This window comes from Doryrhamphus excisus, chromosome 10 (assembly GCF_030265055.1).
Source record: "Doryrhamphus excisus isolate RoL2022-K1 chromosome 10, RoL_Dexc_1.0, whole genome shotgun sequence".
NCBI lineage: Eukaryota > Metazoa > Chordata > Actinopteri > Syngnathiformes > Syngnathidae > Doryrhamphus > Doryrhamphus excisus.
In genome coordinates, this window is record NC_080475.1 from 4644566 (window position 1) to 4659483 (window position 14918).

Below are 14918 nucleotides of genomic sequence, written 5' to 3' on the forward strand. Positions count from 1 at the left end.
CAAGGACCGATGAAAAAAGTGCGAAATTTTAACGCTTCCAAAACATAGGTGAAACATAAAGAGATAAAAATATCTAACAGTATATGCTGGATATTTTAAATAATTACTGACTTGTGATGAGTGATATATGTGTTTCCACAGGAAAAAACATGAATATTTATTTACTTTTTACCACAATATCGCACATTTGCGGTACCTTGAATGTTGAAAAGCTAATTTGTATTCCCTTAGCCACAATCTCGTCATATGGTATCGTTAACAAATGCGGTTCTACCACCTGACATGAGCCTAAAAGGTATATTACACAAAAAAAAAAACTAGAGGAAAATTAGAAACTAACTGCATCCACATTCCGTGGACTTTCCGTGGATTTTGCATAACGTTGCAAAGTTGTATCATTAGAAAAGAAAACGGCCCCTTCCATTTTTTTTTTAAACCTGATCTTTCTCCCACTATTGCCAACACGGGGAAAGACGGTGAGAGAGAAATGTGCTGTGCTGGACATTCTTGACATACCAGGAAAAAATGCCTTTGTTCGGTTTGCCACGGACATAGCTCGTAGCTATTGCTGGGCGTGCAGGTTAACGTGACACATGTTGCAGTACGCATGCCGGGGATAGTCAACAACCTCTTTGGCTGGGTTGGCTTTTAATGGTTTAACTATTTGTAGCAATAAATTAATGATGTAATAAACTGGTGTGAGTTTATTACATCAGGTTTCTTTCTGTCCTGGCAAGCAGTGTAAACAGAACCTTTCGCATGCATTGAACCAAAAGTAAACAATAACTGTATAGTGCTTTCTCAGGGGGCAATGTGCCATTGACTTGTTGTTATATTAGCTAAGAATATATTAATGTGACAAAATGAAAAATGTTTATTTCCACCATTAGGTTGTGTTTTTTTTATGTGGGCCCCTAAGTCCATAATAATTATGGGTACATATCCTATATAATCATCTGCTGTCTTAACCTGCAAGGACCATACTTGTGTACTTAGGTTAATTCTTATGTTTTGCTGCAGTCACATGACGCTGCATCCAGCCGACTCGCATAACTTGAAGAGCCACTAATTGAAATGTGTGTTGAAACTTTGCAAGTGTTTGTTTTTTTAATATTTAAATCCTTACCTATCTGGAGAAGCACCGGTGTGACCAAGGCAGTCTCCATGGCGTAGCAGAACTCCCGGCCAAACATCACCGCTCCGTGCATCACCCAGCGGTGCAAGGGGATCCGCGTACGCGTGGCGTCCTCGTCCGCCGCTTCCTCCGCATGCTCTCTCTCACTTTTGCCATTGTTTGCGTCCTTTATTGGCTTCTTCTCTGAAGCCGCCAGTGCTTCCATTACCGCTTGTCTATTTAACTTTGTCCAGTTAAAATGTTATTATCTCCCTAGATGGGGATATAAAGCATCCATATATTCATCAGTCACAAAGTACCTACAGTATACATTGATTGAGGGCACACCGCCACACCTGCAACTGCCTGATGGTGGTAAAAAACTGATTCCGTCCATTATGATTTTTGCAGGTTTATTCAGCAAAAATGATGCAGATGAAATCCTCGGTGTGACTTGTGCTAAATGAAAATGAAGCTCCAGCTCCAAAAAAAAAAAATATGGATAATTGGAGGGCGGATATGTGTGTGTTTTGAAGGTGAGGGTTGGACTTATTCGGTAACTGTGTTTGCAGTGGCCGCGAGGGTGTTTGGAGCTTTCAGATTGTGCAACATTTGCGTGTGCGTGCCTGCAGAGCATGTGCGGGGAGTGCCAAAGGGCGCTTGGAGCCAAAGCGTGTGCACGTTTCCTTGACAAAGACTCCCGACGGCGACCTGCAGAGAAACAGACAGGGCATTGCACAGACCGCCTCCGTTCGTTTCAGGCCATCTTCGACACGCACAACTTGGGTTTCAGTGCAGCTCACGGTATAGCTCACAAAAGGGAGTATTGAACGAACCGCTCCTAAAATACCCGTTCAGTTGCAAATGCTTTTTTTTGATTGGCTGGAGAGTCAGTTCACCGTTCCTTTTGCAAGGGCGGGACTATCTACGTGCTTGCCTGTCTCATCCTATCGTCGCGACTCGCTCTGTGGGTGGGTGGGGTTAGCTGACTGAAAGACCGAGACTGACTCGGTGACCTCGTTCATTCCGTTCACAAAAAAGAACTAGTTCTTTTGACCCGTTCGTTCATAACCGACACACCACTAAGTCATCACGTGTTGTTGCGATGTTGAGTCGGAACAAAATGTGAACGTGAGCGAACGGACTGACTCGACACGGCTCTTTGCACAGGGGGAGATCACAGGCTCACGACCAATTGACCGAAATGAACGGATCTTTTTACTGAATGAACCGGTTCACTGAAATAAACGGTTTTGCCGACCACATGTACCGGTACTTTATAGTCTGTGTACAGTTTGTATCTAAAAGTACCAAGATAATTGTATCGTCCCTACAGACAAGCACGGCAGCGGCAGAGTCACCGGCTGCACGAGTGCTGCCAGTACTGAGGAGCTGTGGTTCAGTCCCGAGACTGACTCCGTGACCTCGTTCATAAAAAAGAACTAGTTCTTTTGACCCGTTCGTTCATAACCGACACATCACTAAGTCATCACGTGTTGTTTGCGATGTTGAGTCGGAACAAATATGAACGTGAGTGAACGGACTGACTCCACACAGCTCTTTGCACAGGGGGAGATCACAGGCTCACGACCAATTGACTGAAATGAACGGATCTTTTTTACTGAATGAACCAGTTCACTGAAATGAAAGCTTTTGCCCACCACTATGTACCGGTACTTTATAGTCTGTGTACAGTTTGTATCTAAAAGTACCAAGATAATTGTATCAGCAGAGTCACCGGCTGCACGAGTCCTGCCAGTACCTAGGAGCTGTGGTTCATTAAGGGAAAATATGGATTCCATTGTGTACCGTGACACTATACATGATCCCTTCAGCTTGTCACATGCTAGCCTATACATGCCAGTGTGTGTGATAACTCACTTATTCCACTTCCTGGCATCTTTGTTTACACATTTTGCCTGGCGCCCATATTTTGTCCCATAGGCGAGGTATGCATTTTTGGTATACATGCTAACTTGCTTTTAGACTGTCTATGTGCATTCAGAAACTTTGCCATTAAATTAAGAGATTCTTCATTCATATTCTGTTGGTTGTTGAAAAAAGTTAAATAAGTTAATACAATACATTTTTAATTGAAATTCAGATTCTATGGTTATCATGACACTTTCCTTCTTTACCACCAGTGGTACCATTCTATCATGGCATCTCACATAAATACTAAACATAGCTCAATTTGGGGTCCTTTACTATTACTATTGCTACAGTGTATACATGTGTATTTCCGGTTCTATGGCTACCATTACACTTTCCTTCTCTGCCATAACTCGTATTGCTCTATGGCGGCTTAATATTCTTATTTTTATTATTATTATTTGTAGCAGACAGTCTGTTACTCTATAATTATTTTTACTGTTGATGTAGCTACTATATCGTACCCGGCAGTCACGACAGCTGTATAGCACCACTTTTGTTGCATTTCCGGTTCTATGGTTATCATCACACCTTTACGCTTTACCACCATTTGTATGTATTTGTCGGTGGCGGCATCTCCCATACAGACTAAACACAGCTCAATTTGTGGTGTAAATTGTGTTCTTCTATTATTATTATTATCGCTTACTTGCTGCCATACTAACTGAGCAGCCTGAACAGTCACTTTTTTTGTAGATTTTCCCATTCTATGATAAGCACCACACTTTAGGAAGAACACAGATGTGTTAGAGTAACACAAATTCCTTATTCTACTCCGTGAAGAGTGGAAATGACTGTTTCCCTGTGTGGAATGAATGGTATTAGCGGTACTTACGTGTAGGGGGATTGTTTAGCCGGTCTGGACATGTTTTTTTTTTTTTTTTGTCAAGCTAACCGTAACTTTGTCCTACCTGTTAATGTTGCAACATCCCCTAGCTCTTCTGCCGTGTACCTAACACTTAGCCGGAGGTTGGCAGGTCGCGTAAAAACGCATAAAAGCAATGTGTCAAGTCCAGATGGATGACAAAAACACGACATCTCGCTAGCTAACGTTCAACTCAAAAGTGCTAACCGCCGGTTGGAAAGGATTCCAAACCCAGCACGCGCACTCGCGAGGGAAACCGCCAAGATGTACGGAAACCTACCTGAGGATGTTATTTCTCAAAATGAAGCCATGTCCCTCGTCACACACCGGAACCGTGTTCGATACCGCGGACAGCGAAGCCCCAAGTGTCGGGCTAGCAAGTCGGCTAACCTTTTGCCAGCTAGATGTGTGTGCGCTTCACTTACTAATATACGACCCCCCTCCTCAACCTCAACCGGTTACCACAGTAACAAAGAGAGGCGTGGCTAAATTGGAGGCGTGTAAACGTCATCATCGCACGTTCACTTCCGGAAAACGACAAACAAAGTAATGTGCTGCAATCGTACTTTATATAAAAAAAACAAATAAAATTAATCACAAATGATTGCTTTATATTCATAATTTTACGTAAAAAATACAAAAACATATTACATGCATGTATATTATACATCGTGGTCCTGAAAGGGGAGCAATGTCGCCCTCTGCTGTACAAAAGGGACCATTATTTTGAACTTTCCGGTTAGAATCCAAGCTATAAAGTGCTGCATATACATAAATATCCAGACAGTGTTTATTTTCTTCCTCTGCAATTGACACATATGTATTTTAGCAGCATTCTGGCTTAGCTGTTAAGATAACTTTTACTCCAATAGTAAATACCATGTTAGGAGACTAACTGACTCACCTGTGAACCCAATGAGGACAAGCAGTATTGAAAATGTATGGATGAATCGGTTTGTTCCCGATTTTCCGGTACGGCCCCCACTACGAATTCCTGCTGTGATGTTGAATTGAAAATGAGTTTTTCTCCGACTCTTTCGGCGGTGAGGAGGAAATCACGTTCATCGTGATGACATCGGGGACGGCGACAGCAGGCCCTCCCGAGGCCTTGGAGCTGTGATGCATGCTGATGATGTCACCGCTGCTTTGCTCTGCCTCCGCACGCCGGAAAATATTTCTCATAGTTGCCTGAGCCGGGATAGGAAACAATTATGATTAAATAACTTAAGAATAAATAGACGATTAATTAACAGGTGAGCAGATTATCAGTGAAGTGAAACATGGTAGCCATATTTGACTTTTGATTGTACCTGGAAGTTGTTTGTGACGAAGCAGTAGATCACCGGATCCATGCAGCTGTTCAGACTGCTGAGCGTGACGGTTAAATGGTAGACGATGGCGTGGTGAGGCATGTCCGGGTAAAAGTACACCACCACCTACGGTAGTGATGCGTATTGGCGTTAGTGGATACTCGCATTCGATAGCAGCTTTTACCTACATTACCTGTCGTATGTGGAACGGCGTGAAGCACACGGTGAAGATGATCAGCACTGTGGTCAGCAGCTGGACGGCCCGACGTCGTCTTTTTCTGGACACGGACAAAACCAGTAGAAGATCTGACTTTATAAAATGGACTCCCGTACATTCACGAGGCAGCACTCCATTCATCATAAGTCAGTAATAGTTTATACATACATTATAATGCAGGTAAAAAAGACAGTATACATGTACACCACCATTTTGACATGCTTCATCTTCATCCTTCACTGCTGTTACTTTGTTGAACGCTGACATTCCACTCTTTGTTTGATTGTCCTTGAATGCACCATAATTGTTTGCACTAGCTTCGACTTTGATTTTGATACCGTATTTTCCGGATTATAAATCGCACTTTTTTTCATAGGTTGGCTGTTCCTGCGACTTATACTCCAGAGCGACTTATAAATGAAAAAAGTGTTTATGTTACATAAACACTGGACACCTTTTCTGTTTGTTTATTTTTTGTGTAGCTAATAAGCATTGTGTTAGCATATCTTACATCCTACACCTATCCCGCCTGTTCTCTATTCTTTTATTAATGTTAGAACTTGCCTTCCAAGATGATGTAATGTCTGTTTTGGTCAAGTAGTTTGGAAAATAAATTACCCGCAAAAATGCGACTTATACTCCGGAGCGACTTATGTATGTTTTTTGTATCTAATTATGCATTTTTGACCTTGTGCGACTTATACTCCGGAGCGACTTATGTATGTTTTTTTCTACCGAATTATGCATTTTTGGCCTCGTGCGACTTATGTATGTTTTTTTTGTACCTAATTATGCATTTTTGGCCTTGTGCGACTTATACTCTGGAGCGACTTATGTATGTTTTTTTGTACCTAATTATGCATTTTTGCCCTTGTGTGACTTACACTCCAGAGCGACTTATGTATGTTTTTTTCGACCTAATTATGCATTTTTGCCCTTGTGTGACTTACACTCCGGAGCGACTTATGTATGTTTTTTTCTACCTAATTATGCATTTTTGGCTTTGGGCGACTTATACTCCGGAGCGACTTATGTATGTTTTTTTTCTACCTAATTATGCATTTTTGGCCTTGTGCGACTTATACTCTGAAGCGACTTATGTATGTTTTGTTTTACCTGATTATGCATTTTTGACCTTGTGCGACTTATACTCCGGAGCGACTTATGTATGTTTTTTTCCACCTGATGATGCATTTTTGGCCTTGTGCGACTTATACTCCGGAGCGACTTATGTATGTTTTTTTTCTACCTAATTATGCATTTTTGACCTTGTGCGACTTATACTCCGGAGCAACTTATGTATGTTTTTTTTCTACCTAATTATGCATTTTTGGCCTTGTGCGACTTATACTCCGGAGCGACTTATGTATGTTTTTTTCTACCTAATTATGCATTTTTGGCCTTGTGCGACTTGTACTCCGGAGCGACTTATGTATGTTTTTTTCTACCTAATTATGCATTTTTGGCCTTGTGCGACTTATACTCCGGAGTGACTTATGTATGTTTTTTCTACTACCGTGAATGTTAGACAGAAAAGGAGGTGCTACAGTACATCTTTAATAATAAACATAATTTGGAGATACAATGTTTTTAATTAGGACTAAATTCGGTGATCCCTAACCTCTAGTGGTCCCTAACCACCCCCTCACAAAAAGCATCCCCAGTACCTGCTCTGCTGCATCAAGCGGCGGTCCGCCAGCGCCCACACGATCCGCAGCGTGAACACCACGATGATGACGAGGGGCACAAAGAACTCTGTCACGGTGAGGAAGAGTAGCTTAGAAAGACAGCACCCTGTGCGCTGGAAGGCGGACAGGAAGGAGTAGGTGACCACGATGGCGAACAGCCACACCAAGACACAAACGCATTTTGCCATGCCGGAGTTACGCCACCGACGGGATGCTTCGACCTTTAACGGGAAAAAAAACAAAAACAATGAAATGAGACTGTTTCGTGAAAAAGATGCTTCGTAACGCTTTTGCCTCACCTGAACGATGGCAAGGTAGCGGTCCACGCATATGCAGGTGAGGAAGAGGATGCTGCAGTACATGTTGACAAAGTAGCTGAAGATGTGCAAGTAGGAGCAGGTGAGGCAAGCGCTTCCGTTGTAGTAAAGCAGAATACGTGTAGGCAACGAGAGGTTGACCAGAAGGTCGGTCACGGCTAGATTGATGGTGTAGATCACGGACGTGCTCTTTGGTTTGGTGCGGAAACAGAACACATACAGAGCCAATGTGTTCAGCGCCATGCCCACCTGCGAAGACAAGACCAGGGACTAAATAAAACATGATGATAAATACCCTTCACCAATGAGAGACCTATACCAGTAATATGATGGAGTTGATGACCATCAATGCTATCCAAAGTCCATAGAAGTCATTATAAAGTCCTTCGTCCAAATGAGCTAGCTCTTGAAGACAGGCTGTCATCCCGTTTCTGTCGCCAAAACTGGATCCGGTCGTTACTTCAGGGAGTGAAGTGTTGCCCGTAGTCCAAGTCTCTGTGCTGTTTGCAATTAAGGTGACCATGACTGACGCAGATGATGATGATGATGGAGGTTGGTGATGGAAGTGAGAACCTGGATGATGATGATGATGACAAATATTAACACAGTTTAATACCGTATTTTCCCGGACTATAAGTCGCACTTTTTTTCATAGGTTGGCTGTTCCTGCGACTTATACTCCAGAGTTATTTTTCATGTAGCTGAATAAGCATTGTGTTAGCATAGCTTACAACTATAAGGCCTTGTGCGATTTACACACCGGAACGACTTATGTATGTTTTTTTCTACCTAATTATGCATTTTTGACCTTGTGCGACTTATACTCCAGTGCGACTTATGTATGTTTTTTTCTAACTAATTATGCATTTTTGGCCTTGTGCGACTTATACTCCGGAGCGACTTATGTATGTTTTTTCTAACTAATTATTGTGCGACTTATACTCCGGAGCTACTTATGTATGTTTTTTTCTACCTAATTATGCATTTTTGGCCGTGTGCGACTTATACTCCGGAGCGACTTATGTATGTTTTTTTCTACCTAATTATGCATTTTTGGCCGTGTGCAACTTATACTCCGGAGCGACTTATTTATGTTTTTTTTTCTACCTAATTATGCATTTTTGGCCTTGTGCGACTTATACTGCAGTGTGACTTATGTATGTTTTTTCTACCTAATTATGCATTTTTGACCTTGTGCGACTTATACTCCGGAGCAACTTATGTATGTTTTTTTCTACCTAATTATGCATTTATGGCCTTGTGCGATTTACACACCGGAACGACTTATGTATGTTTTTTTTCTACCTAATTATGCATTTTTGGCCTTGTGCGACTTATACTCCGGAGCGTTGATGTTAGAACTTGCCTTCCAAGATGACGTAATGTCTGTTTTGGTTAAGTAGTTTGGAAAATAAATTACCCGCAAAAAATGCGACTTATACTCAAGCGCAACTTATGTATATTTTTTTCTACCTAATTATGCATTTTTGGCCTTGTGTGACCTTTTCACGCCCTGCGTGGGTTCCCAGGTGACAATTTGTCTATGTTCCCTTTCTTTGGTTTCCTTATTGGACACTCTTATTTTGTATTGGACTTCCTGTTTTCCCGTGTCTGCCTTGGTTGTCCTAATGTCCCACACCTGTCCCTAATTTGTGCTGTCTATTTAGTTCAGGTGTGTGCTTCTCCCTGCCTGAGATCATTATAGTTTGTCCTTCTGCTACCTGACTTGCCTTTTTCCTGCTGCTGCAATTATTGCAAAAAAATAAATATTTTTACCTGCATTCGGTCCTGCTCTCTGCATCCTGGGGTCGCATTGTAACACAGACATGCCCAACCGTGACAGACTCCGGAGCGACTTATGTATATTTTTTTCTACCTAATTATGCATTTTTGGCCTTGTGCGACTTATACTCCGGAGCGACTTATGTATGTTTTTTTCTACCTAATTATGCATTTTTGGCCGTGTGCGACTTATACTCCGGAGCGACTTATGTATGTTTTTTTCTACCAAATTATGCATTTTGGCCGTGTGCGACTTATACTCCGGAGCGACTTATGTATGTTTTTTTTCTACCTAATTATGCATTTTTGGCCTTGTGCGACTTATACTGCAGTGTGACTTATGTATGTTTTTTTCTACCTAATTATGCATTTTTGACCTTGTGCGACTTATACTCCGGAGCAACTTATGTATGTTTTTTTCTACCTAATTATGCATTTATGGCCTTGTGCGATTTACACACCGGAACGACTTATGTATGTTTTTTTCTACCTAATTATGCATTTTTGGCCTTGTGCGACTTATACTCCGGAGCGACTTATGTATGTTTTTTTCTACCTAATTATGAATGTTTGGCCGTGTGCGACTTATACTCCGGAGCGACTTATGTATGTTTTTTTCTACCTAATTATGCATTTTTGGCCGTGTGCGACTTATACTCCGGAGCGACTTATGTATGTTTTTTTCTACCTAATTATGCAATTTTGGCCTTGTGCGACATATACTCCGGAGTGACTTATGTATGTTTTTTTCTACCTAATTATGCAATTTTGGCCTTGTGCGACATATACTCCGGAGTGACTTATGTATGTTTTTTTCTACCTAATTATGCATTTTTGGCCTTGTGCGACTTATACTCCAGTGCGACTTATGTATGTTTTTTCTACCTAATTATGCATTTTTGGCCTTGTGCAACTTAAACTCCGGAGCGACTTATGTATGTTTTTTTCTACCTAATTATGCAATTTTGGCCTTGTGCGACATATACTCCGGAGCGACTTATGTATGTTTTTTTCTACCCAATTATGCATTTTTGGCCTTGTGCGACTTATACTCTGGAGCGACTTATGTATGTTTTTTTCTACCTAATTGTGCATTTTTGGCCTTGTGCGACTTATACTCCGGAGCGACTTATGTATGTTTTTTTCTACTTAATTATGCATTTTTGGCCTTGTGCGACTTATACTCCGGAACGACTTATGTATGTTTTTTTCTACCTAAGTATGCATTTTTGGCATATAAACAAACAATATTGATCATCCACAAATACATGCTTTTGATACCTCCCTAGTGAGGTGTTCAGGGTACATCCGATTGGAGAGACTATGTCTCTGATTTTTAAATATTCCCACTCTTGTATATAAAAGGTCTCCATTTTAGCAGTGCATGATGATTTATAAAAATACCAATAGTCAATATAAATAGTTAGGATCCATTATTTGCGCTAAACGTGTTGGCTGTAGGCTTTAACAATAATGTCAATGTACCAAAATAAGCTTGGTTGTCTGACTGTTTTCCTGCAGTGACACTGAATTAGCATCACGGATGTAAATATAATGATGAATTTGCCTTACTTAAGCTCATGTTTTCCTGTGATAAATAACGGAAACATGAAGTTTGAAAGCAACTTTATAGAATTACGGTACCAGGAAAGCCTTAATGGAGTCCATATTGTATTTATGACATTGACGCGTGCTGTCGTCATACGGCTCGCTATGCTTACATCAAAGAGCGTTGTGATGCAACGGTTGCTGCAAAGTGACATTTGAGAGGCATCTCAAATAGGGAGGGGGGGGTGAGAAGCGCATCCCAAATAAATCCCAGCAGCGTGGGAGTCTTGTACTGTATATGCTTGTGTGTGTGTGTGTGTGGGGGGGGGGGTCTATAAAAAGACAGAGGGAACAAAGATCTCACGCTGTCTACCATCAAATTATTGCATTTCGAGTGCCCCCTCCAGGAAAACTGGACATTCTCTTGCTGCAATAACTTTGATTTAAGTGTCTTACAAATATCAATACAATACAAATAACAATAGTACACTTTTTTAGAATACATTATTGCCAATAGATGGGTACTAACCTGAGAGGAAAAACAGCCCGGTTCAAGTTCTTTCTGTGGCCCCATCATCGTGGATCCCAATCCCAATTGTTGAACGTCCCAGCGGGTGACTTTGTATCTTCATAACTCCACAACGACATCCAGATGTCATCACCGTGTCTCCATGCAGGTTCTTGGGTTTTAGTGACTTCTTTCAAGATAGCGTCCCATCCTCCATTCAGTGGCTCTTCTCCTTGTAACAACACTCTTAACCTCGTCCCTCCCTCTCACTGCCCCGTCTGTTCGTCTTCAGACAGGAAGTTGGATTATCTGTTTACATTTGATATCAAGACACGCATGCCCCATGTGAATTGCAGATGTTTGTTAGAATTTACTGAAATGTATAACATTTCTAGTTGGGAAAAAAAACATTTTGTAGTGTTTTCTTCTATTTCTCTGGGCTTTTTAGTTATTTTTTTTATTTTTTTTTTATTGTACTCGTTCCTGATCCTATCCATCCTGGTCACTCCCGATAAGAACCTCAGCATCCTCATCTGTGCTACCTCCAGTTCCTGTCTTTTCCTCAGTGGCACTGTCTCTCGATGTCTCTCTAAACATGGCTGGTCTCACTAAAGTTTTGTATCTATTTCCTTTTATTTTAGCTAAAAGACAAATAAAAAAACAATAACTGGATATTATTATTCATCTCTAACGTGACTCTTCGCTTCGGGAGTACAACTTGTTGCATTTAAGTATGCTTGGAATACCCAGAAAATACATTTACACACATGAAATTGCATGGTGTCTTTGAACGCAACCTTTCTTGGCTCGTTTTTGTTTAGGAAATACAGTTAGGCATAGTTCACATGCAAAGGCTGATTAATCATGCTGGATTAATTTTAAAATGTATTATGGAAAATACATCTACACACCTGAAATTGTATGGTGTCTTTGAACGCAACCTTTCTTGGCTCGTTTTTGTTTAGGAAATACAGTTAGGCAAAGTTCACGCGCAAATGCTGATTAATCATGCTGGATTAATTTTTAAATGTATTACAGAAAATACATCTACACACCTGAAATTGCATGGTGTCTTTGAACGCAACCTTTCTTGGCTCGTTTTTGTTTAGGAAATACAGTTAGGCATAGTTCATGCGCAAATGCTGATTAATAATGCTGATTAATCATGCTGATTAATCATGCTGGATTAATTTTAACATGTATTACAGAAAATACATCTACACACCTGAAATTGCATGGTGTCTTTGAACGCAACCTTTCTTGGCTCGTTTTTGTTTAGGAAATACAGTTAGGCATAGTTCACGCGCAAATGCTGATTAATCATGCTGATTAATCATGCTGATTAATCATGCTGATTAATCATGCTGGATTAATTTTAAAATGTATTACAGAAAATACATCTACACACCTGAAATTGCATGGTGTCTTTGAACGCAACCTTTCTTGCCTTGTTTTGTTTAGGGAATACAGTAAAAATGGGCATAGTTGACACGCAAATGCTGATTAATCATGCTGGATTAATTTTAAAACGTATTAGAATTTTTAATCATTTCACAGACCGAATATATAAATACATTTTTTTAAACTAATATTCCTTTTTGACAATTCTGCTTCATTGATCTTAAAATTAGAATCATAACTATTTATAACAACCTCAGGGATACTTTTTTCCAGTGGGTGAGTGACGGGAAGAAAAGCTAACTAAGCTAAAGCGTCGGAGGTCATTTTCTAACTCGTCCCAGGCCTCCTCTGCATCTACCTGACAGAATGAGACAGGTCTGCGTCTCCTGGCTTCCTGTCCAGAAGATCATCATCACTCACAGCCTGGCAGGGTTCCTCGGAAACATCCGCCATAACGGATGTCTGGAGAGGGCGCCATGGATCAACCTGTTACTGATACAAAGAGAAGACGCAGGACACGAGGACGGACGAGAAGAAGTGAAGGGCGAGGCGTCCAAAAGAAGTTAAGAGAGGTGGACAGTCTCCGTCTCCGTGTGTATGTATAAACATAAAAATGCCAGATGGATCAGTGGATGACGGATTTGTGCATGTGGGAGTGTGAGGGTCAACAATGACGTTCCGATGTGTGAGTCAAACAAGGAGAAGCGGATGACTGCGTCCGTGTCAGGAATAAGTTGATGATGGACGACGGAGGACAAAGTCTCTGCACCTTTTCCTTCATCGCCTCTCCTCTCATGACGCGTGACGTGATACATTTGTCAGGGATGAGAGGCCGATATTGATGATGGGATGGGGACTGTCCTTCACTGGTCTCCATTTTTTTTTTTTGTCACTTTGATAAAATGATCAAATGTTTGGGGATGGATTGAATGCACCAACTTATTACATTTAGTACTCTATAAAATGTCGAAGGGAAGAAATAAGTCAAACAATAAAAAATGAACACAAACGAAAAATAACTCACCCTTTGATGGTGTGGAGCGGCCGCCTTCTTAAGTCTTCATGCGTCACAAATTTATAATTAAGGTAGAAAAAACATACATAAGTCGCTCCGGAGTATAAGTCGCACAAGACCAAAAATGCATAATTAGGTAAAAAAAAAAACATACATAAGTCGCTCCGGAGTATAAGTCACACAAGGCCAAAAATGCATAATTAGGTAGAAAAAACATACATAAGTTGCTCCGGAGTATAAGTCACACAAGGCCAAAAATGCATAATTAGGTAGAAAAAAACATATACATAAGTCGCTCCGGATATAAGTCGCACAAGTCCAAAAATGCATAATTAGGTAGAAAAAAAACATACATAAGTCGCTGCGGAGTATAAGTCGCACAAGGCCAAAAATGCATAATTCGGTAAAAAAAACAAACTTACATAAGTTGCTCCGGAGTATAAGTCGCCCAAGGCCAAAAATGCATAATTTGGTAGAAAAAAACATACATAAGTCGCTCCGGAGTATAAGTCGCACAAGGCCAAAAATGCATAATTAGGTAGAAAAAAACATATACATAAGTCGCTCCGGATATAAGTCGCACAAGTCCAAAAATGCATAATTAGGTAGAAAAAAAACATACATAAGTCGCTCCGGAGTATAAGTCGCACAAGGCCAAAAATGCATAATTCGGTAAAAAAAAACAAACATACATAAGTTGCTCCGGAGTATAAGTCGCACAAGGCCAAAAATGCATAATAATTAGGTAAAAAAAAACATACATAAGTCGCTCCGGAGTATAAGTCGCACAAGGCCAAAAATGCATAATTAGGTAGAAAAAAAACATACATAAGTCGCTCCGGAGTATTAGTCGCACAAGGCCAAAAGTGCATAATTAGGTGAAAAAAACATACATAAGTCGCTGCGGAGTATAAGTCGCACAAGGCCAAAAATGCATAATTCGGTAAAAAAAACAAACGTACATAAGTCGCTCCGGAGTATAAGTCGCACAAGGCCAAAAATGCATAATTTGGTAGAAAAAAACATACATAAGTCGCTCCGGAGTATAAGTCGCACAAGGCAAAAAATGCATAATTAGGTAAAAAAAACATACATACATAAGTCGCTCCGGAGTATAAGTCGCACAAGGCCAAAAATGCATACTTAGGTAGAAGAAAACATACATAAGTCGCTCTGGAGTATAAGTCGCACAAGGCCAAAAATGCATAATAATTAGGTAAA

General features: G+C 40.6%; 2 protein-coding genes across 4 annotated transcripts in view; both read right to left on the bottom strand.

The window, feature by feature from the left end:
- slc45a4b (solute carrier family 45 member 4b) overlaps positions 1-4370 on the bottom strand; it is a 13603-nt gene extending 9233 nt beyond the window's left edge. The window contains exons 1-3 of one of the 2 annotated variants that reach the window (XM_058084749.1): positions 4192-4370; positions 1471-1825; positions 1127-1387 (exon numbers count right to left, since the gene is read on the bottom strand). In XM_058084749.1, coding sequence (XP_057940732.1) covers positions 1127-1340 — 214 coding nt within the window. In that variant the 5' untranslated portion in view covers positions 1341-1387; positions 1471-1825; positions 4192-4370. The remainder of the gene's footprint in view (positions 1-1126; positions 1388-1470; positions 1826-4191) is intronic. The other variant, XM_058084750.1, reaches the window with a different exon arrangement.
- A 91-nt stretch (positions 4371-4461) lies between these two features.
- On the bottom strand, positions 4462-14513 carry gpr20 (G protein-coupled receptor 20). 2 transcript variants are annotated; one of them, XM_058084758.1, is made up of 8 exons: positions 13041-14513; positions 11303-11550; positions 7763-8016; positions 7426-7692; positions 7106-7347; positions 5415-5499; positions 5222-5347; positions 4462-5099 (listed from the first exon to the last, which is right to left on the bottom strand). In XM_058084758.1, the coding sequence occupies exons 3-8, from the start codon at positions 7964-7966 to the stop codon at positions 4896-4898; spliced, it is 1128 nt and encodes a 375-aa protein (XP_057940741.1). In that variant the 5' UTR covers positions 7967-8016; positions 11303-11550; positions 13041-14513; the 3' UTR covers positions 4462-4895. The 2 variants fall into 2 exon arrangements, with proteins under 2 accessions (XP_057940741.1, XP_057940742.1); XM_058084759.1 differs by lacking the exon at positions 13041-14513 and having other exon boundaries at positions 11303-12133.
- Between the last annotated feature and the right edge of the window lie 405 nt (positions 14514-14918).

Excerpts from the sequence above, each read along its gene's own strand:
- gpr20 (XM_058084758.1), bottom strand. The coding sequence starts at position 7,966 with ATGGTCACCTTAATTGCAAACAGCACAGAGACTTGGACTACGGGCAAC. Across the intron at positions 7,693-7,762 it reads TCAACTCCATCATATTACTG|GTGGGCATGGCGCTGAACAC; the intron begins GTATAGGTCTCT and ends TTGTCTTCGCAG. Across the intron at positions 5,500-7,105 it reads CGCTTGATGCAGCAGAGCAG|AAAAAGACGACGTCGGGCCG; the intron begins GTACTGGGGATG and ends GTCCGTGTCCAG.